The sequence below is a fragment of the Pocillopora verrucosa genome, chromosome 7 (genome assembly GCF_036669915.1).
Source record: "Pocillopora verrucosa isolate sample1 chromosome 7, ASM3666991v2, whole genome shotgun sequence".
NCBI lineage: Eukaryota > Metazoa > Cnidaria > Anthozoa > Scleractinia > Pocilloporidae > Pocillopora > Pocillopora verrucosa.
In genome coordinates this window covers 21,743,875-21,766,754 of record NC_089318.1, presented here as the reverse complement: position 1 = coordinate 21,766,754, position 22,880 = coordinate 21,743,875, and the positions used below count along the sequence as shown (strand labels likewise).

The window sequence follows — 22,880 nt, the reverse complement described above, 5'->3', positions numbered from 1 at the left end:
AACATTTTAAACTGCTTAATATCTGATAGTCATTCAGAATTCTAAGTCAAATTTGTCGAGTAATCCTCGGAGTCGTATCGAAATCTCAAGGGAGATATTACATTTTTTATCTCACTAAGTGCGCATCAAGTCGAGCGAAGAGTGATAGCATAATTTTTGGTGTTCATCAGAGGATTTGTCTGTCATGATGCAGATTCTCTTGTCACAGCACGCGTGCATTAAGGTTTTCTTTCCCAGGTGCAGGTATTAACTTTACTTCATCATTAGGTAAGCCACATCGATGTTACACAGCAAATTCTAAAAGCAGGTATTTGGATTAATTTGAAATTTTATCTCATCATTAGGCGGACCGCATCGAGGTTACAAAGCCTGTACCGAGGCGTTCTTGTTCAGTTTGGTCAACCCATTAGGCCTGGGTTCAACTAAACTGCCACTTAAAGATCCATTTCAACAGCTTTCCGCCATTAAATGTCACAGTGATTATGGACCAATGTTTGGCAACGGACACGATCTCTCTATCACAGGGCGCCACGGTTCACTTTATCTTGACTGTTCTTATAAATGTCCTCCCGACTTAGGAGACGAGCAGAGAAGATTCTTTACAGGGAGTGGACGTTTTCAAATAACAAATTATGAAGTGTTTGGGATCCGACATTGACTTGATGACAGACAGAAAACCGGAATATACAATATAAGAGAGGTTTTTTGTATTAATACCTCATTTTATACTATCCCAAATCATAGATTTTTCGAAAAATAAGAATGTTGGAGTAAAAAATTCTTCGTCACCAGTGGAGTGTAGATCGATATCTTGATTGAATGAAATAAACTGGAACCCGATCTTACCACCGACTTGTTCGATTCATCCTGTTATTGCAATCACTTTTTGATTATTTGTCTCGAGCTCAGATCCAATCTTTTACCACGTTATCACGAACAACGCACGCTTAATGCTTTCCCATGTAATCTGAGTTACCTCCCTAAATACATCTAAGTTTGGAGAGCATGAAAAAATGCCTTAGACTGAACTCGAGGCGCAGCAGGGAGTACCTCTAGCTACCTGAGTGTTCTATAGACTTCTCAAGTCCTTCATATTTTGATAAACTAATTGCTGACGTACGAAACAATCGTTTTATAGCATGTCGACGCTGAAGTTTGAGATGTTTCCTAAAATGAGGTTCCTTCCGCTACTCTTCAATACGTACCCTTACGTCTTCAAGTGCAGTTGAATTTGAATGTACAAATTTACCAACTATATTATGCAAGAGGCCATCCCTTTCCTGACATCAAGACTACCGCGTTGAATTTGAGAAAGAATACTGCTTGGCCTAACCACAAAAAATAGATTTGAAAAGAATTATATAAGATACGCGTCATCTCCCAAACCATTGCAGAAAAATCAATTATGACCGTGAGATTTTTTCAAAAGAAAATTATTTCTCGTGAGAATTAGGATAAAACTGTATTGATAGTAAACTGAATACAATGTATTGATGAGCCACTCGGCAACTAAAATGAACTTATTTATCGCGCGAACAAAGCTATACGATACCAGTTCTTCAAGAAGTAAACAACAAACAATAATAATAATAACGATTTATTGACAGTATTTCTACAGCGTAGCTCTACATCCGTCATATTAACTAAAAACTAACGACTTACATAATGTATAATGTACATAATGTTATTCAAGAAACATTCACTATTTACATTAAGCACTTTAAAACTGTTAAAAACTACATAATCTAAAATACTATGGATACCAAGATTCGCAACTTACAAATAAAATCAAATTTGAAACCGGCCTCAAAACACGTGGGTTGCGAAATGCCCCATTCAAACTGTCAATCAAAATACAAATGTTGCGGCGGAAAGTTGAAAGGTTCCCGTCAAAAGAAAATCTGGTTCGACTGCGACCTCCTGGTTTTCAAAAAAATTACAATTAATCTCAAGGTGTTATGGTAAATAACAAACGTACTGTGCTATCAACCTAATACAGATTTATCAGGTAGATAGTGCTATCCACCCCTCGAACAACCGGGTCTGCTTTTCTAGAGGTCTGGGTTCGAGACCTGGCCGAAATTTTGTCTGTTTCCCCAGGGAAGTCTTTACACGATCAAAGTGGCTCCCTTCGCCGAAGAAAATAATTTGTCACCGGTAAACTTCCAAGGAATTCTGTTGGCAAAAAAGCTAGCATTTGCTTCCTCCTTCATAAACTCCAACCAATGAGGACATCAAATGACATCATCCATCAAATGAGGACATCTACTGATTTTGCCCAAATGTCATGTGGCACGTCAGTTTGAGTGTAAACGGAGAAATTTTTAAATGAGTGTTGATAGTAAACTGGGATTGCATCAGTTTTGTTTTAATTGGTTCTAAGATCCTCTGTGATTAGTCTGGAAAGTTCGCGCCACCACATCAACTGTTCAGATAAACAACAAAACGTCGTGCTTATTTGTAATTTACCGCCCTTGCATAATTTATTTTGAGACTTCCTTGAATTCTTGCAAAACTTTCAAGTTTACATGCACTCGAGCATTCCTGTTCAGTTTGGTGAATCCACAGGGCCTGGAGCCGACAAAAATGCTGCTCCATAGAAAAAGCCAACGATACGGCATCTGACCAACATTTGGAGCAGCTGAAGGAAGCGATGCAGATGACGTAAATGGAAACTCAGCTAGTTACAGTAATCTTGGCTCCGCGTAAGTGTCCTACAGGACAAAAGAACGAATTTGCTAGACTCCTTTGATACTCATACAAACAGAACGCAAATATTTATCGAGGTATATGAGAGAACCTACACCTTTGTTCATTCATGAAGAATATGGAGAAGACATTCCCTTGACCCTAAGAGTGACTAGAATATCTTACAATATCAACACAAAATCACAACTAAAAGTCACAAGAACAGAGGAAATGATCACCAACTAAAGAAGCTCTTGCTTTTGAAACAAAATTCTCCTGGCAGCATCGTAGGAAATGTATAGAGAACTGTATGGAGAATATGCATACTGGTGTTCGGGTGTAAAGTGTGAACATGATGTGTCAAGTATAGACACAGGAAAACGTCTGTCAGGATAGTGAAACAAAGCTGTTACACAGTTGACGTAACTGTATAATAGAAATACTCTTATATCGAGTTGGTTACCTGTTCGCTTCTTCCGCAAGATATGTCTATTTCTTTTTTCTTTTTTTTTTTCACAGTTTCTCGACTCTACAAATTCCCTCACCAGTCTTGTCACGTGCGGGTCACAGTTGTCACGTGCGGGCCACAGTTGTCACGTGCGGGCCACAGTTGGAAGCTTTGAGCAGTTGATTCAAATGCAAATTACTCGAACTCAGGCCCTTTTCGCATGATGCGTCCTTTCACAATCATGTCATACAAAACCATGCAAAGGTGATAACTTCGCGTCAGATTACCAAGGCTGTGTCTGCTTTGAGAGAACGACCGTCTGTGCTAGAAAATATGAATGACGAAACCCACTGTGAGGGTAGCCTTGGAGAAGAAGATCAGCGTAAAGATCAAGATCTAAGCGAAGCTTTGAATCAAATAGAAGAAGCCTGCAAGGTATTTAAGCGAGAGGCGGAGAAACTTCGCCAGGAGCGGGAAGTAGTCGACGCACTGTCTAAGAAAGTGGAGAACTTTCACTTTCCTTCGACAGTGAAACTCAATGTGGGCGGACACATCTTCGAAACAAGTCTTCAAACGCTGACCAAGGGCGCTCCAAACTCAATGCTTGCCGCCATGTTTTCAGGGAAATTTGACCTGAAACCTACAAAAGACGGCGCTTTCTTCATCGACCGTGATGGCACCCACTTCCGGTTTATTCTCAATTTTCTTCGCACTGGGACATTAACTTTACCAGAAGATGCAACAGTTTTTGAGGAAGTCATGAAAGAAGCCAATTTTTATCAGATCCAGGAATTAGTTGACGCGCTTGAACGTCCATATGATCCGACGCAGTCTCCTATACTTGGTTTGAAAGTAGCCGAGCTATTTGGAGAGTCGATGATTGTAATAACTGAAGAGCATCGAAATGCCCTAAGGAAGTTTCTCCCTTCAGGATGCGAAAACTGGCACCTTCTATTCCGAGCCTCTCGCCATGGTTTTAAGGCGCAAAACTTTCACTCCAGGTGCGATAATAAAGGTCCCACGGTCACAATTGTACAGAGTGGAGACTACATTTTTGGAGGCTTCATGGAAATATCATGGGCTTCCGGTCCAGGTAAGGTGACACATGATTATTAAATTGTGGTGCATTGTTTTCAAGGCCTTTCTCTTGCATGTAGTTCCCCTAACTATTTTCCTGCAAGGAATATGTATCAAGGGAAAATAACCCAGTATAAGAGCTGACACCATGAGCAAAATAAGATAGCAACATGATGTAATTTATAAGGAGCAATATTCTTATGATAGACAAAAAAATAAAGAAAATAGTTATTTACTCGGTTGACAGGATACTATGATAAATATGGCATGTTGTACTTTGTGAAACGAAAGAAATCAATCGGAATAGTCGGAACGAACTATTTCAATAAATGCAGAAAAAAAATCAAGGCGAAAACTATCCTTGACACAGTCTATTTGTATACAGCAGGCATTTATATGATGTGTCATTTCGTTCACAGTTACGACTTTTGTGAATAGCACACAATCATTCCTGTTCAGTTTGGTCAACCCTAATGGTGTAGGACCGACTAAAATGCCCCTCATGAGTGAAAACCAAAAATCTGGCATGGTCGGTCATAGCGGATATGGACCCACGTTTGGCATCAGGGGTTCTTTGTTCTTTTCTATCTCCAGAGATCTATTCATCTCAAATGATGCAAACAAGAACACAGACAGCCACAGTGAACTCGGCACCTCATACGAATGTCCACGAGGGCAAGAGAGTTCCTTCTTAACAGGAGGTAAATATTTCTCCGTTTCCAATTACGAAGTGTTTGGAATCCAGTGACTGACAACAAAAAGATCACAGAAGATCTTTCACCAATTATAACTACTAGTATTAGATCTAGTATATTACGTCTTCCCCCGCCAGTTAATGATATAAATTTTTGAGTATAGAAATAATTCTATCAGGCGTGAAGGATATTTTATCATGTAGCTCGTGGGTTACAGTAAAATGTTATAAAAAAAATCTGTGCAGAGACCGAAATTTATCTTGAGTGATCTTAAGTAATGTTGACAGCCACGAGAACCTTAGTGGTTCAACCCCCTTTGAAGGTCGAACAAACATCAAACATGGCAAGCTAAATTGAGGATTGTGTAGTTATTTAAAAAAAACCACTGGACTTTGTTTGAATAATCAGAACTTAGAATCTAGTTTCATCTTTGTTATCGTGCTTATAATTGAATAAAGTGGCAAATCGTAAGTAAGTAAGTTAGTAATAACTTTATTTAACGAGGGTAAAGACATTGATTACTGGTCACCCAGTAGTTTTCATAATTGCCCTCCTACAATTAAAGTACTAAAATGTATCGATTGAATAATTGACTACCTATATAATCTACAAACTAAAATCACATTAAGAACTACTATTAATACAATATTGATTGATTTACTACTAATGAAACTAAAAAGTTTTACGAATCTTAAAATGATCAAGAAAAGAAGTCATACTACGGTAAAATTTAACTAAGTAATTTTTAAAATTAGTATGAGAGAGTGTCTTTGGTTCGGGATCAAGAGCGTTCCACAAACGGCAAGCGCTTGAGTGAAACGTTCTAAGGCCAGAGTTCCTTTTACAAGCTGGTGTTGTAATATTGTTATTAGAAGCGGATCTCGTGTTATAATTATGGTTGTTACTTATATGTTCAATATATTTATTAAAATAAGCCGGGCAATGTCCTTGATTTATTTTATGAAGCAAATAAAGCTTCCTAATACGTATGATATCATCTATAGGCAGCCAATGTAATTTGTTAAAAAGCTTGACTGAGTTTTCGTGAGTATCAGCATCTAAAATAAGCCTAGCACATCGTTTCGTTTTCTCTTTGGAGATTACCAACGGTACAGTTGCCCCAGACTGTACAACAATACTCTAGTATTGGCTTGATGAGGGCATTGTATAACATTTTCCTGCAAGCAAAGGTTAAATAAACCTTTGCTCTTTTAAGGAGACATATTCTAGAGTTTAACTTTTTAATCAAACAGTCAATGTGTAAGTTCCATGAAAGGTTTGAGTCAATGACAACTCCGAGCAGCTTTTCCCCTGCCGCTTCCTCTAATTTGATATTATCGATATAAATTTCCATTGTAGTCTCGCCGCTTTGGGATATATGCCGATGATACAACGATCTGGTCGAGCGGAACCAATTGTACAGATATTCAAAACACTCTTAATAATAGTCTAGACAGGGCCAACAGTTGGTTTAAATTGAACAGGATGATACCAAACACAAAGAAGACCAAACACCTGCTAATTGGTTCTGTTCAAAGGCTATCCCAAAGCAGCGAGACTACAATGGAAATTTATATCGATAATATCAAATTAGAGGAAGCGGCAGGGGAAAAGCTGCTCGGAGTTGTCATTGACTTAATGGTCGCACTTTTGCATATGCCGTTGCATTGGTTTGCTAGTTTTGCTTTTCAGTTGAAAAGAAGCATTGACCCTTACGAGAAGGCTTTTCAGAAGCATTGACGTTTCACATTTGCAACCTTGCAGTAATTTTGATTATGGATTAGCCGCATCTTCTTTCCTCCTTGATATCATCCTCCGAAACAATCCTATCAACGCTCCCACGTCCCGTCTAACATTTTCACCTAAGTTTCCGTTGCAGGAGGTATGTCTACTCAAGAAGAAGGGGGAAACACTCCACCATGTCTCGTGTCCCTCCCCCCCTACACTTCTTTCGTGCTCTAGTCGCCTACCTGCTTGCTTTAGGGCAGAACGGGGTACATTCAAGGCTTCTTTATTCGTAGTATTCCGTTAGTACGCGCTGAACGATCCGAGCCTAGGTTTTGTTCTATTTTTGGATCAATATCAGTATCTGAGCAGCTGCCCACCTTTCCCTCCCCTAAATCAACAACAGTCAATTGACAACAAGTTAAGGTTAATGCTGGGTTAGGGGAGGGGTAGGTGGACAGTTGCCCAGATACTAATATTGACCCCTATTTTTTAGGCTTGACTGTTAAAGCAACGAACTTCTAGGCGTATCCAATTTTTTACTAGTCATAAATACTCCAATGGTTTCGCTTGTATTGTTTTGGTCTTTCACTCGGCCATACTCGATCGATAGTACTTTTATTTGGACTGTAGGATTTATTTCGAAAAACAGCTAGAAAAAAAATAGCAAATGAAATAATACTGAAGAAAAAAATCCTTTGCCTATATCGGCTTTCTGTCCGGCTGAAGGTATAAATTTGACGGTTTTTACTCTTCCTTTTCTTCTTTTAACAGTGCCGTCTGAGTATGTGAGATTATTCAAATTGGGGTAGACAGTATTGTTTGTAGAACAACAGGAAAAGACAACAGTTGTCAACTTTATACTACGGGTGTAACGGAAAACCGATGGGGGTAAAGTGTTAACATTAAATCGGCATATTCACCACACTTACATCAATTAAAACTTATCCAAGTTATTGCATGTATATATTGCATTTAACGTAGAGTTTTCTCGGAAAACTCTATGGAGCCATTTCCAAGATTAAAGAACCTAACCTCAAATTAGCGTCCAATAAACATTAGTGTTGAAAATGCTCTACATTCGCGACACCACTTTTTTCTTATAGACACGAGGAAATAAGTTCAAATTTAGCACAATACCTTAAAACATGTTGAAAATTTTTCCGACGGCAAATGAAAAATGTCTAAGGTGAGATGCCTAAAAGACACCTCGTGGAAGGAAGCGACCGATGAAATAACATTTTTACTTCATTCTCGTTTGAAATTTCCACCTGAATGGTGAAGGAAATGACCCATTTAAAAAGTTGAACTGAGAGAATTTCAGTGAACTTACTTTCACCAGCTTCAGCTGCCCGTTGATTCTTTGCTTGATTTGAAGGGCGCCATTTAGCTTTTTTCGCACAAGGGCAGTCTTGTTCACGATGGCTTTTCCACGAAAAAAAAGGGATCGTTTTGAGGTCAAAATAAGTCCTTTTTGACTCGATGGAGTAATCGTTTGCACGCCGAGCGGACCTATTTTGGATGAATTTCCTCAGAGACCTGGTCGATATTATTTTGCACTGAACCGAAAGCTCATTTTTGACCGAGCTTTTGTTAGTTTTACCTGACAGTCCTTTTTCATACAGTCGACATCCTGGTCTCAAGACGGAGATATGATCATCCACATGAGCTGAAATGAAAAACGAAAAGACCGTTAGGAATAGTAAATAGATAGCTTGCAGAAGACATGCATGACACATGACAACAGGTCACAACAACAATTAGCCTTGCACTTAGACTATACCTACATGCTCTCGACTTCTGTTTTGATAAATGTGAGGCACAAATATCAAGGTTTACCGTATTATTTTTCTTTTTTCCAAACAAAAATCACACATACCTAAAATTTTCAATATATATGAAAATCCAAGGTGGTTTCAGTTACTTTCAGACTAAGAAAGATTCACCGGCAGAGTTTGAAAGAAATCGATTCTTGGATGCACCGAACCGCTTTTACAGAGATTTTTGTCTTAAGGACAAAGTTAGCTTTTCTTTGAAAGAAGCTTAGTTCTCGAAATATTGCTTTGTTCGATTTTGCCTTTCTTTTATTCATAACTTTAAATCCGGATAGGTAATTACCTAATTTAACTGACACAATCGGGTCACAAGCCAATAGTTCAAGGTTAGCGTGCTTATACCGCAATATGAAACACAGAGGAAATTTGGAGAGTGCTCATGAGGCTAGAAGCTCGTGCTCTCAATATGAACCTTACTGCTTGCTTCGGATTGCGAAATACACACGTTAAGCTTGAATCAATTGTTACATCTGTTTCGCAATAACAGTCGAACCTGTATATCGCGATATGAAACACAGAGGAAATTTGGAGAGTGCTCATGAGGCTAGAAGTTCGTGCTCTCAATATGAACCTTACTGCTTGCTTCAGATTGCGAAATACACACGTTAAGCTTGAATCAATTGTTACATCTGTTTTGCAATAACAGTCGAACCTGTATAAACCGCTCATCCATACAGATTGACAGCTTAATACAATGGGAGTCTTACAAAATAATAAAGAAACGCCACGTTTCGCCATAATTTACCTCTTAATTTAAAAAAACTTGCTCAATAATCTTTCTAACATTGATTTTGGGAGGTAAACATGGATTAAACTTTATGTGAAAGATTATTCCTAATGTAATTTGAGTGGGTAATCTTTAAGGGATCGTTAGATTCCGTTCGATGCAAGTCGAAAACAGTAAAAAGAGACTGTCGGGCCTCAGCAAAGGGCGACTACGACAGCGAAATTGAGGTGAAAATTGGGTAATTGAGGGAAAAAATTATGGGACTTTTGCGAACCAACTGCTTTAAACAAGGTCACCGCACAGTACGGTGCCACTTCATACAGTCACGACTGTAAATCACAAGCTTAGCCTAAAAAGAATAGGCTGATCATCTCTTATTAAGAGAAAATAGTTTCGCTAATTTAGTAACACACTTAAAATTGGGTGATGATAGTTTTTGATCAAAGCACAACTTCTCTCTCTTCTCTCTTGCGTGAATTCGGCCTTAAGCAGGTGTTGGGTTACTGTAGCAACTGGCTTTTCTGGTAAGAAATGTTGAAATTACTTTCACTGTAATTACAATAATCTGTCCACTGAAGCGATATTAAGGCCTTTTTTCCAAGTCTTTGTACCAAGTTATTAGATTTGCTTTCGCATAGAAGGAGACGATCAGGATTTTCTCGAGAAAATTGTGATTTTTTCGCCTTCAATTCGCAACACTAAAATTAGTGAGCAAAAATTAAGTTTCCGAAATGATATACGCTGAATTGTATATTAATTAACTCGTTTAGAATTCATGAACACTTGACTTTGGACATAAAAAAGGCCATAGAAACAAGCAATTAAAAATTTTGTTCATCTTAGTGTCTTTACTGTTTACTCAGAGGAATGTTTACGACTAAATTTCAGACTACCAAGGTTATATAGCCTTTTTGAGATATCTCAATCAATCGATAGTTGACGGATCGTGAAAGTTGCGTGACTTTTGAGTTGTTTATACTAAACCCTGGAAACAAAGAAGAAATAAGTTGATTGCCAACTGCAATTAAAAACAGGGTGAGCACGCAGTCTGCCAGACGATTGCGACACTCTCCGTCTATAAATATTCGAGTACACGTCTTTGAATTAGCCACACAAATGGGAATCCTTTCTTACGCCACTGCTCTGGGTGTTGATGACAATTGCTAGGTGTGGGGTTGTAGAAAGATTGTCTGAGCTCAGTTGTTTGGCAAGGAAACAGTGAACAAATATACCTCAACTTGGAAGGTAATAGACAGAACATACATCGAGCAAAGTGAAAGATCTGTGTGAGTGCCATTTGATTTATTATGGTTTTTCACGAACAAAATAGTGATTTGCGAGCTTCGCGTGGGCTTTGTTAGTTGTCGACAACGTCGATTAAACAATAAACTTGTTTTGCCTACGAATTTCGCAGTACTCTAAAGTCATTAAGTTTGTTTCTCGCTGTCAAAACTATCTCGAACCTGAATACGGAGAGTAGCGTTAAATTAGAAATTTAAAAAATTACCCGTCGTCGGAGTCATGTTCTCCAGACAGCGCAGAGTTGGGTCATTTCACGTTGTTTTGCAGAGGACGCAAAGATTTATACCATACGTGCACAGCCACTGTTCTGCTCATAAACACTTTAGTCTAGTAAGGTTCCAGTTGCCGTTGCTGTAGTGGTTTTCTTAGGGCCTATTTACACGGTACGACTTTGTCGCATGCGACAAGCTTACGACAGGCTTACGACACGAATTGTTTCGTGTAAATCAAACCTACAACTCGCTTACGACTCTTAAGTTATGTCGTAGGCCTGTCGTAAGCTTGTCGCATGCGACAAAGTCGTGCCGTGTAAATAGGCCTTTAAAATCCCTAAGAGTAACACTTTGGTGCCAACACTGTAGGATTCGATTTTGCTTCTCTTGCGATAACCCATATCTCCAGTTTTAATCTTCTTTTCGAAGGAAACCTGACCTGAATTACAATACTTTTACCCTAAGGACACAAGCCTACACCGAAAAACAAATTCAAACGAAAAGTTCGCCGCCGGACTCGAACTTTCTGAATTCTAAATCGTTTTTGAAGAGCTTTTGAAGACTCGTTGTAGTTAGCCTATCAAACTTTAAGCTTCACAAGCTTCAAATGGAATCAATATCACGCAAAAGACGAAAGTGAAATTAAATTACTCATTCGCTGCCTTCGCTCAAGAGCAGAAAGAAATGGTATATTTTTGGAGCGTGGTAATAAATGCACACGCATAACCCAAAATTAGTCATGAATAGGCATTTATCGTGAAATTCTACAGTTACTTTATCGGAGAAAGAATAACTTTTGTGAAGGTACGTTTTCCTAAGGCTGGAAACTACTAAATTGCAAATTGAAAAAAAAAATACTTACAATATGTAAGTTGAGTCGTGGTGGGGCTCTCAATTGTAAACATTTTTTTTTTATCCCTAGCCTGAACCCCAAAACTATTAGCTCATATCGTGGATTCATTGGTTGACAGGAAGCTACTTAAAAAAATAAAAAAATCATCATCATCATAAAAAAATAAAAATCATATTCTTTTAGAAGTTTTAAAGAACTTGAGGATATTGGGAAAGGATATTGTTACACACCCAGACTTTCACTCAACAAAACGAGCACTGTAATTGGTTGATTCTTGGTCACGTGCCGCTGATCAAATTTTAAATGTAATCCGACCGGGATACAAATGCGCAGTTGTTTCCTACGCGCCGGATACAACAGCATGTTTTTGCCATATGATTGTTTAAGGGAAAGTCTAAATATTTAACAAAGCACTAAATGTATGGTCCCTCGGGAAACTAGTTAGTTTTGTTTTCCCTCGGGACCATACATTAAGTGTCTAATAATCACTTCTGTGTGTCAAGAAATAGTGCAAGTACACGATGCTAAATGATGCTGAATTTTTTTAATTCAAATTTTAAAATTATTTTTGTATTTTTTCCTATTTGTAAGTCAATAGAACCCATTTCGAGGGATTTAGCAATGAATGGTGGTATGTACTCGTCGACTGTAAAACTCAATGTTGGCGGCCATTACTTCACAACAAGTCTTCAAACACTGACCAAAGATCCAGACTCAATGCTTGCCGCCATGTTTTCGGGAAAGTTTGAAATGAGACCTTCTGAGGACGGCGCCTTCTTTATCGACCGGGATGGAACTCACTTTCGATTTATACTCAATTACCTACGAACTGGGAAATTGACTTTACCGGATGAAGAAAAAATTCTGAGGGAAATCGAAGAAGAGGCTGATTTCTACCAGATAACAGGAATTATTAACGAGTTAAAAGAGCCAAGTTTTTTTGGATCTTCACTTCAAGCAAACAAATCTCCTGAACCATTTCAGGAATCCAAGATTTTAACTTCTATTGAGCATTGCCGGGTGCTTCAATCCTGGTTGCCTTCTTCGCGTAGGACCTGGGTCCTTTTGTACCGAGCTTCTCGCGATGGCTCTTCGGCCGAACGCTTTCATTCCAAATGTGACAACAAAGGACCCACTGTCACCATTGTAAACAGCGTGAACAATATTTTCGGTGGATTCACAGACATGCCATGGATGAGTGGTAAGTCAGTTGCACTTGAAGAATTTATCAACTAACATTTATCCACTTCCTTACTGTATCTTCACGTATGACACATCCACCATTGCTGACCAAGTAGAATTCGGATCGCTCACTGGTACACGGCCTATAAAAAAACATACCTGGCCAGTTCTTTGTAGTTGGTACAGCATCTGACCGTTTACCTCTACATTTTTCAGGAGACAACTTTAATAAAGTTTAAGTCTTCCTTACTTTCTGGTTCATAAATTTAAATAAAAAGGATTGGCATATATAGTCTTTCGTTCTTGCACGAATGTACGGCGTTGATTCAGCAGAAAGCCTAGACAATAGCATGAATATATAAACATTTTATGACGAAACGTCGGTACAAACATTAATCAACATGAAGGTACCATAGCTAACAATACCTCTAATAGAGTTTCTGAAACAAAAGTTACTTTTCTAGGTCGCGTCACGTGGGTCACACAATCAAAAGCATTCCTATTCAGCATGGTTAATCCTCATGGCCTGGGACCTACTAAAATGCCGATAAACAAAATTCATCTGAAAGGTTTTTACTGTGATAGCAGCCTGGGACCCAAATTTGGAGGACAGCGCGACCTGGAAATCATATCAAGGGACGGAGAAGGAAATATATCAGGTTTTAGCCATCTCGGCCGATCGTTTGACACTCCTCCAGGCCAGCAGGCGACATTCCTAACGGGGAAAAAGAAATTTAAAGTAACAGATTACGAGGTGTTTGGATTGCACGAGTGAAGCCGATAATGATCCCTTAGGCCGTTTTTCTTGCAAGCGAATTGTGATTAAGTGTCATGGAAACTTGCACAAAACGCTGGCAAAGAGGATTGGTACCAGGGACATTGAACATATGTGTCAAGAAGTGCGAGGGACTGAGGCAGAGAACAGGAAATCTTGCGTAAAAAAGGATTAAAATTGCCCAGTAATTTAAACGTCCGAAAATCAATGAACAAATCACTTGACACTGCTTATAGTCATTTTTAACTGAGCGTCAAAGGTAATCCGAGATTGCAGTGGTTTTGCTTTACTTCGTTCTGTGATTGGTCCAAAAAAATTCGCACCACTCTCTCAACCAATAAGATGAAAAACTAAAACAAATTGGGAATTGGTCGCCCGCGTTTTCCCGCGCTTTGGGCGGTTTGCTTGGTTTTAGTTGAGTACTCATTGGTCCCCTAGGGTATTTTTCTTTCTTCTGATTGGTCGTTCTGATAACTTTGGTTTCGGTTCAAAAACACTCACTCGATAAGCGCTCCATCTAAACTTAATCATAACCATTGCAATTTCCTGAAATGGAATTGGTGCATAAGCTGCTTTATTTTTCACTAATTATTCTGTACAGTTGTAATCGCACACTGTAATCTGACAGTTGGCTGTAATCGTACTTTAGAAATTGTCTCTACCAGAGATATTTTTCTTCAATGTATTAATTTGTTTTCATATATTTATAATTTCTTATATTTAACAAGTGGTTCATACCCCAGCGTGCGTTAATCGAGATATGAAGCACGCGGGAAGTTTGGAAAGCACGAAAGATGCGTAAGAGTTGTTCGAGGCGTAGCAACTCTCCTTGAGTACTCTCCAAACTTCCCAAGTACTTCATATCTCGATGAACGCACAGCTGACGTATGAACCAATTGTTTTATAACATTTTCAACCCGATGGAAATTTTTTTCCTCGAGGGATGTTTGCTGACGCCTTGAGCGTGCACAATAGGAATATGAAGCACGTTCGCGCAATTGAATCTGATTAGACAAATTTTCTAGCTATGTTATAATTATAATTAATTGGTAACAACACCTCGTGTCGTCAAATTCTGATCGTAGTCATACTCGTGATTGACTAATCAGACTCCCACTTGTGAACCTTAAGGCAATTGTAAGCAAGTTTGTAAGCGAAGAGTGACCCATAGTAGATAATGACATTAAATTTAATACTGTTTTATTAGTGGAATGTTGATGTCTTGTACTGATGTGCTTCAAATTTGAGTTGAGGAGACATATTAGTAACGAACAGAGGCCTTGTTAAAAACACGTTTCATTTTAATAACTAATGGTCCTAATTCTATGCGAATAATCACCTAAATAACTAGTCATGTCTAATGTGTCATTTGCGCAAAGCTTTACTTTTGAAGGGTGCCGCGTTAGTGCGCGTACCATTGAAGAATTCGGCTGCGCGTGGCTATTAGAAATAGATAGTGTCTGGAATATTAATGTTACGTGTCCATTATCTTCTTTGAGTACAGATTGTTGAACACGAAGTGCGCGAAGATAAAGTTTTTTTCGACGTACGTGTTTAGCGAAGTTCGCTGAGGCTCTTAGAGAATTTCTAAGTTTAATTTGTACTTAAAGAAAGCGACAAAACTTTTAAGTCTGTGATACATGTCTCGACAGAAACTTCTGAGTGTCATCTTCAGTTAATTGATGTACAAAGCGTTGAAAGTTGAATTATATAGTAAGTAGAAAAACGCTAGTTATGATAAATGGTGACAACAAGAAAAGAGGTAAAGCATGAAATTGAGAGAATTAAAAGGATAGTTTTAGATTTACCTGGTGTCATTTTTGATTCAAGGATGGTTGTTCTCTTTGAATATGAATAGCCTCTTTTATCTTGAGTTGAAGACCGGTAGAGGCGTGATCCAAAACATGGAAACTATGTGCTGAACACAAAGCGCGACAATGTGCAGAATCTTGCAGATGCTTGAAAATGTGAGAGGCCCTGTCACTGACTAAGTGCTCTCTAACACGTGTGGAAAAATTAAGGTTACTTGCATTTCCGAGGGCAATTCCAACATTAAGAGGTTTCTGTCAAAACGTATATTACAGACTTGAAAGTTTTGTCGCTTTCTTTAAATTCTTCACTTGCCGGCTAATATCAAGACCCTTAGGAAAAATTAATTCGTATTATTGTAGTGTACTTGGAAACCTGAGGATTAAATAGGAAGTCTTTTCGGTTATTATTTTCAATAATCAGTTATAATATTCAATTATTCCACAAAATAAATAGTGCCCAAGAGTAATGCCTCTTTTCATAATTACAACATTTGTCTATCGGGAACAAACTCCCCTATCTATAGGAGCGCTACCTTTTTTGCAAATTAAGATAATCAGCTAAATAAGATCTTTCGGTCTCGTCTCTTTGTTTGGAAGATAAATCGGATTTAGATTTTTCGGTTTCTTCATACAATAAACAGAAGCAGGACACCCAACAGCCAAAATATGATTTTTCTTGATCCAGAATCTCCACGTACTTCTATGAAATCCTCTGGGGTCCAGATCCCACATTTGAAAACAACGCGCTATGTTGGACCACGTGGTGTAGTCTCTTGGATTATCCATACGTAGGTAAAACAAATACGTCTGTCCAGCGGTGTCTGGCACAAAGTCTTTGAGGTTTGCGCACGGGTTTTTGGAATGATTTAAAAGCTTAGCCTCACTGAAACGCAAAACAAAAAGCTCACTGTTGCTGCCTTGAACTTCACGTTAGAATATCGTTCATTACTAAACCATTTAAGAAAACTTCGGAAAGTGTTTGGGCCATTCGGTTTTAATCTCCTCACTCCGAAGATCTGAATCGCAGATCTCCCCTACAGCTGCTATAGCTTGCCTGAAAAATTAGCTAGTTTTTGTTATGTCAAAATGACACCCTGTAGCTGACAAACCTTTCCATTCTCATCAACTCTTCCCTAGATAATGTAGTGATCTAGAAAGGAGAGGTTACGTGTTATAAACTGGAAAACCTAAATGTTTAATGAGGTAACAACTGGATAAACGTGAAGCAGGTGAGTAAAATGATTTGCGTTATGGGTTCCGGTGAGTTTTCAAGGAAGCCTGATGAAAAGCTGGGGGGTAACCTTACGATGAACTGGCATCGCATAGTAATACTCCTAGCAGCTTCATGCTATGGAAACCGGGATTAGCTCCAGCTAGATGCTCACTTTTTTTAACATTAAAACAAGGTTCTTACCCTATTAGACGAAATATTTCTCTTTCGTAGTTATCCTTATACATCATTTCCGCATTCAACTTGACATTTGTTTCTTTGTTCAGAGCATGATGTTTGAAATAAATATTCTGCATAAAGCTTCCCACATTAAGTCCTTTGGCTCCAAAGTGATAAGTACGAGAAATGTCCGGGATGATGCATTCACGACCTTTGATGATGGAAGGAAGCCTCATCCACATATCCCAGTCAGCTGACTGATGGGGCTTCGGCCATTTCTCCTCTAGCTCCCCCTTGTATATCTTACGCTTTAACACCCTGAGGGAGAAAGGAGGGGTTTGTTACGTAGAGAAAAATGGGTTGGGCCGGCGATGGCTACCGACAAAGTTTGGTGGCCATTTTTCACCAAAAAATTCAATCATTGTTTTTGAAATTTTTACAACCAACTCCCATTTAGGGTGCAACACATTATGGGGAAAAAGAAAGGATCGTTCAGCCCGCATCTAATTAGGACTTTCAAGAATTTTCCGTGTTTGATCACTGTTGCTGATTAAGGCTTGCCCTTTTTAGTTGAAGCCACACACGAATCATAGATTTCATCAGACTCCATCCCTACGCTCTTCCATTTCCTGGTTGAATTCTACCTGTAAACTAACTTGCCTCATCACCAAGGTTTGTTACTTTGCTTTTACGTCAAAAGGTATATTGGATGACGTAATGCTAACCGTTTCCGTAAAAAAGAATTCAGAATAAAGCAATTTCAAAAGCGAAAGCGAAGAATTGAGACAGCTAATTTAAGTTTGTGCTGCTATCTTAAAGGAAAGCAATCTCCTTTTCAAAAGTGGTCGCCATAGTTTTATCTCTGAACTTTAGTATGAGTACCATTCTTAATAACTAACGCATCCCTTACCATCCTAATCCTGGCATGGTCTCTACTCTGTACAACATGGCAGGATCATTTGCAAGATGGTCATAACCCTACGAAGTTAAATTGAAGAAGGTATCAGGTATTTCAACAATTCAGAATCTGTATCAATATTAAGAGTTATATGAATTTTAAGTAGAAAAAGTAGTCCAAGCAACATGGAATACGGGGGGTAAGCTTCTTAAGAAACTGTGGTGCTGCGTCGGTGGGAGAATTTGGAATACTTTTACTTCTCGTGGACGAGATGTGTTTTCATCTCATCCCAACTCATTAGTAATTCAGAACATGCATCAATATTTTTGCGATTCAAGCGTCGCGATCAATTTTGTTGTATAAAAAAAGTTAAGCTGTATTCCGTGAACAGTCCAGCCTTTCAACACCAAACATACCTGGTCGTTCCAAGCTGATATGCAATAAAGGCTTTCATCGTTTTCTAAGACAGGAAGAAGTTGTTTAAAATAGCTGAGGATATCAACGGACATATCGAGATCCTCTTCTAAGATCACAAGGTAATCAGCATCGGGATATTTGTCAAACGAAGCTGTCAGCGATTTCTTGTAATGCTGAGGGAAATAACACAAAAATGAAAATCATTAGAACAAAATTAAGTAGATGGGGAAAACCCTCTTGGAACTTCCAACTTTACGACTAAACGCTCTAAGCACGCTATACCTGACAAATTCTGGAGTTTAATCTCCCCGAGCCTGCATGGTGTTCCACATGTAGTTGAAACAGTTTAGCGACCGAGGCAGGTTCGTCATAAAAACCATCGATGAAAACTGTTACCAAACTAGGATCCAGACCCTCGACGTTACGAAGGCTTAAGAGCATGCGTAGTAGGTAACTTGGTCTGTTACCAGCCATGACCGCCACGGGCAACTTCAGTCGGCTGTTGTCTCTAAAAGAGGGCGGGTCAAATTCTAGCGAAAGAGGATTGTCACCTGAGAAACAAAGAAGGAATTGATGAGTCCCTATGAAGAACTACGTCAAATTCACGAAGTTACAGAAAGCATGTTATGGCTTATTAATTTTAAGACTTCCGCGGAGTGTAAAAAATCATAAAAATACCTGGAAAAAACTTGAAACTATTCAGGTGAAATGCATTCCACGAAGATCACACAAACCTTCGAGCAAACATCTAAACATGCTACTGGTAAATTTTGCTTGTAAGATAATAACGCATTAATTGTAATCATGCGATTTTTAACCACAACTTATGGTAAAACAAGGTGAAAGTAACAAGCTTAAGATGCCCCACTAACCAGCACTTTTGAAGGGCTACCGGCTCTCAATGACAGCTCAGATTATACATGTACTTACAATTGCAAACGTTGCCATATCCTTCATATTTTTCACAAAATTCTCTTCGTCTCTTGGTAGCGTCGGAGTCGTCCCATTTGCAGTTGACAATATTTTCTGCCACTAGTTGTGCGGTTACGTGTAGCCTCACTGGTCTTGCCCACTGGTTAAGATTCGGTGCATCCTGAAAACTCTCGCCGTACACAATGTTTCGAGTGCCCAACCGTTGGACAATAAACACCCACATGCCTCTCCACTTTAGCTGATCGATGTAAGCACTTCCCAAACGCTTGATGAACATGCGCGTGCTCTCTGATAAGGAAAGAGACGCCTCGTCCTAAACGATAAGAAGGAATGAGTCCGTTGTCACATATTTTCTATTTCACCCGCTCAGCTGAGTACACAAGATGAAAATTATGGTTGCTGAATAGATAATGCATCGGTCATGTTATCAGGCGTTGTACAGCTCATCATACGTCCCGCCTACGTCTACGGTACAACGATATTATTTATTGTCAACCAGAGGTTTCTCAGTAACTGAGGGTCTTAATAGGGTTGACTATTAGCCGTAAAACGGCCAAAATTTTAACCGTTAACCGTAAAAGCCAACATCCCTTTGACACCCTCGTAGCTTTTTAAAAGAGCCTTCGAGCGCAAATTCCGAAGGTCTAAGTTTCGGAAATCTTAGCGGCGACTGAGAACTTTTTGATCCCAAGATCCTTTTATTACGCGAAATCCGAGCTCAAAATTGGCGTCTTCTTTTAAGATAATAGTCTGTACCCGGCAACTAGTCCTTCTCCCAACCCCTTCCTCCTCTCATAACAAAGAATGATGAATTGATCTTGCGCTCGACAGACCTATTGTTAGGCTCATTATAGATAGATTTCGTCATCTCCCAACACGTATAGGATACACGTAAGTTCCTAGCTTGTAGAAACAACTCCATACTTCATATTCCGTCTGTACGCACCTTCACGGCAAAACAGATTATCCTGCCGTTTTTTAAATTTGAAAGAAATTCCATAAGATAACCGCTGTCCTCTTTTGACTCATATGTATCGAACCATCTCGAGGACATCACAGCGCCAGTTACTTCATTTAAAACTACAACATTCAGTCCTCTTAGTAACATCTCGGAAATATCGACCCTCTAAACAAGAAAAAACACATAAATCTATTGATTAGACATATTGAATCAATTTAAGATACTATGAGGGGTCTGGGTACGACTTTAACATTTACTTTCTCCAAAATGTTGAACGGTTACATTCATTTCATAGCGTCGAGAAAATAACGGAATTTTCTAGTAAAAAGGTTTGTTTTTTTTGAGTCTGAGCGTCTCACCAAGCTGAACATGACCCTGCTTAAAGTGGCTCCTAGCCGAGTTATGTCCCCGGAGAGGTATTACTCCATTTTTCACACGTTACATTTCACTCCGACAAAATTAAGTTTGATATCTGATTCAAAATGAGAGAATGTTTCGCTTTTATTGTACAGAACGAAACAAGTAAGCTTTTAGATAATACCAAAGCAATAAAATAGTCGACATCCTTCGAAATACAGGTTTTTGTCGGTTAGTTGTTCGTAACAATTTCGTCCCGCAAACTGCACAATGGCCTCCACTTTGCGAAGAAATAATACACGCCTAGATCAGGACTGTACATAGTGACCCTTTGCAGGAGTCCATTGGGCTCCTGCCCTTTGGCATTATCTGTACGTAAAAGCTCGCAGTATTCCCTAAGCTGGAATCTCTGGAAAAATTGTTTGCTTCTCAACCTTTTCATCAAAGGAAGGATATTTGCTTACTTACTTGTGCAAATCATCTTTATTTATATCGTTATTGTTATTAGCACCACTATCGTTATTACTAGTATTATTATTGTCAATAATCGGACAGTTCAATAAGCCAATCTTATTCAAAGTTCTTGTTCAAATCAACCAATCATTTTCAAAGTTGTAGTTTAAATCAACCAATCACAACCTTGGGTTCAATCATAATTCAATTTTCCCTTTCTTTTGTAACCTGCCCATTCTTCTTTTCTCGAAAATTTGTAATTTTTTCAATTATTAATTAGTAATTCATTTTAGGAAATTGTAACGGTTTTGATTAATGGTAACACAGGACTTCGTGTCGTCCAATCTGGCCTGTAATCATATTCGTGATTAACAAATCGGACTCCCGTTTCGCGGTCGTCGTCCGATTATGTTAATCACTCGTAGCATTACAGACCGAATTGGTCTCCGCTTCATGAATTGGATTATACTCAATCTTATTACCATTACTTATTATTTTTATTAAAAATATTATTATTACTGTGATCATAATTATTATTACTATTTTTGATGAATTACTCATGAAACTACGGTTTATGGGCCTAGAATACGTTTTCAGCGATAACGGCGCCGCCATTTTGCTCACTAATAACGTAAAAACTGAATGAGGAAATTTTTTCTTCACACCTGTTGTCCGTTGATGGTAATTGAAACATTCTCTTTACTCGAGAACACCTCTAAATCTACATATTTACTCTCTGTTGCCGTTAGCAACCCAATCCCTAAGGAAAGAAAGGTAGAGAAGGAAATAAAAGTTTGAAATAAAGCAAAACAAAACAATAGCTATTTGTTAATGGCTGAATGAACTGAATAATATTCAAAAGCACTACAAAAAGTGCGATGTGAGTGATTATCGTACTCGTCAGAATTTCTGGTTCAAAAGAAAAATAACGACTAATTTTATTTTTCTTCTTTCCATGCGTAATAGTTAGAAACCTCCAATAAATTAAGCACTCTTAAAAAAACCTAAGCAGGGTCAAAATACCGGGGAAATTAATGGTCCAACTGGACTGCATTTCGTGTAACATTTAGTAATAATTGCAATATCCGCATCGACGTCTTTGACCCGAAGGTAAATACCGTTGGATAAATAAAAGTCGAGAGGATGTAATTTTCTAGAATACTACGCTGCTGACTGTTTCCAAATTCTATAAATTAACGCATACTTTGAACTCCTGTAAATTGATATGCTTCAAAAAATATATATATAATTTACATTTTGGAGCCTTGGATATGCCAATGTTGTGATTATAAGCGGTATTAAACCGAGATTTAAACACTTTATGGAAGGCAAAGCGATTTTCTTCAAACTTATACGTTGTTCATCTAATAAATTCCTCAAAAGCACGCAACACTAAAGCGAAATACATACATTCGAGCTCGAGAAGCGTAAACATTATTTAAAATACGTACCTTCACGAGTTAGCGAATTTCCCTTTCCATTCAACCAATATTGAGCCGGAGGAGCAACTGAAATCTGCGGAACATTATGAAACTTGTGATCATATTCCATAGGTTCCTTTTCCTGGCTCGTACCTCGAGAAGTGGTGTGTAAGATGAATAATATGTTCATTGACATTGTGCCAGCTAAAGCCAGGATAATAACAACAGCACAGATTCGACTCGTCCAACTTCCTTTCTTCTTCCTTGCCATGGTAAAAATGTCTTCCTCGCGGTGGAGCGGAAAATGTTAGTTAAACATCGGAGTTAACAACAGTTTATAAATAGATAAGACTGTTACGTTCAAACACAGCTATGGATTAATCTCCCCAGCTGTTTTGGACGCAGAAAGCTATCCTCGTAATTTCAATTCCTTCTCCTCATCCCTAATTGTTCGGTTGCTACGCAATTGAGATTTCGCGTTAAAAATTCGTTTTTGAAACGCACCTCTTTAGGTTAATCGAGGGCTGATGCTAAAGTTCGTTCATAAGCTAAGGTTGATTTCGGATTATAGCACAGTTAGGCGCATTTGTATCCACGATAACATTCGCTGTTTAGTCTACATTTCGTAACAATTTGAACATTTATGCAAATACGGTTTATGTTTTCAATGATTAACCAACTAGAGTTTTCCTACCCCTCCCTGCCGGGTTTCTAATTGTC

General features: G+C 38.6%; 4 protein-coding genes across 8 annotated transcripts in view; 3 read left to right on the top strand and 1 right to left on the bottom strand.

Moving 5' to 3' along the window:
* Positions 1-845, top strand: part of LOC131781440 (uncharacterized) — a 2,550-nt gene extending 1,705 nt beyond the window's left edge. Inside the window, exon 2 of the mRNA XM_059098097.2 lies at positions 345-845. Within this exon, the coding sequence (XP_058954080.2) occupies positions 345-658 (314 nt within the window). The 3' untranslated portion in view covers positions 659-845. The remainder of the gene's footprint in view (positions 1-344) is intronic.
* A 2,606-nt stretch (positions 846-3,451) lies between these two features.
* LOC131781447 (uncharacterized) lies at positions 3,452-5,800 on the top strand. The gene is made up of 2 exons (XM_059098102.2): positions 3,452-4,229; positions 4,633-5,800. Exons 1-2 carry the CDS (start codon positions 3,470-3,472, stop codon positions 4,959-4,961), a joined length of 1,089 nt encoding a protein of 362 aa, XP_058954085.2. The 5' UTR covers positions 3,452-3,469; the 3' UTR covers positions 4,962-5,800.
* Positions 5,801-10,258: 4,458 nt separating this feature from the next.
* LOC131781430 (BTB/POZ domain-containing adapter for CUL3-mediated RhoA degradation protein 3) lies at positions 10,259-15,582 on the top strand. 4 transcript variants are annotated; one of them, XM_059098086.2, is made up of 3 exons: positions 10,259-10,440; positions 12,161-12,763; positions 13,197-15,582. In XM_059098086.2, the coding sequence occupies exons 2-3, from the start codon at positions 12,184-12,186 to the stop codon at positions 13,517-13,519; spliced, it is 903 nt and encodes a 300-aa protein (XP_058954069.2). In that variant the 5' UTR covers positions 10,259-10,440; positions 12,161-12,183; the 3' UTR covers positions 13,520-15,582. The 4 variants fall into 4 exon arrangements, with proteins under 4 accessions (XP_058954069.2, XP_058954067.2, XP_066025564.1 ...); XM_059098084.2 differs by having other exon boundaries at positions 12,154-12,763; XM_066169467.1 differs by having other exon boundaries at positions 10,259-10,481; positions 12,154-12,763; positions 13,209-15,582.
* LOC131781429 (protein O-linked-mannose beta-1,2-N-acetylglucosaminyltransferase 1) lies at positions 14,799-22,808 on the bottom strand. Of its 2 annotated transcripts, XM_059098083.2 has the most exons (10): positions 22,665-22,808; positions 22,191-22,442; positions 21,405-21,499; positions 19,915-20,094; positions 18,966-19,281; positions 18,318-18,586; positions 18,035-18,208; positions 17,631-17,698; positions 16,745-17,038; positions 14,799-16,213 (listed from the first exon to the last, which is right to left on the bottom strand). In XM_059098083.2, exons 2-10 carry the CDS (start codon positions 22,429-22,431, stop codon positions 15,889-15,891), a joined length of 1,962 nt encoding a protein of 653 aa, XP_058954066.2. In that variant the 5' UTR covers positions 22,432-22,442; positions 22,665-22,808; the 3' UTR covers positions 14,799-15,888. The 2 variants fall into 2 exon arrangements, with proteins under 2 accessions (XP_058954066.2, XP_058954065.2); XM_059098082.2 differs by having other exon boundaries at positions 22,191-22,808.
* Positions 22,809-22,880: the final 72 nt, after the last annotated feature.

Excerpts from the sequence above, each read along its gene's own strand:
- LOC131781429 (XM_059098082.2), bottom strand. The coding sequence starts at position 22,431 with ATGGCAAGGAAGAAGAAAGGAAGTTGGACGAGTCGAATCTGTGCTGTT. Across the intron at positions 21,500-22,190 it reads AAATTCGCTAACTCGTGAAG|GGATTGGGTTGCTAACGGCA; the intron begins GTACGTATTTTA and ends TTCTTTCCTTAG. Across the intron at positions 17,039-17,630 it reads ACCATGCCAGGATTAGGATG|GGTGTTAAAGCGTAAGATAT; the intron begins GTAAGGGATGCG and ends TTTCTCCCTCAG.
- LOC131781447 (XM_059098102.2), top strand. The coding sequence starts at position 3,470 with ATGAATGACGAAACCCACTGTGAGGGTAGCCTTGGAGAAGAAGATCAG. Across the intron at positions 4,230-4,632 it reads ATCATGGGCTTCCGGTCCAG|TTACGACTTTTGTGAATAGC; the intron begins GTAAGGTGACAC and ends TTTCGTTCACAG.
- LOC131781430 (XM_059098086.2), top strand. The coding sequence starts at position 12,184 with ATGAATGGTGGTATGTACTCGTCGACTGTAAAACTCAATGTTGGCGGC. Across the intron at positions 12,764-13,196 it reads AGACATGCCATGGATGAGTG|TTACTTTTCTAGGTCGCGTC; the intron begins GTAAGTCAGTTG and ends CTGAAACAAAAG.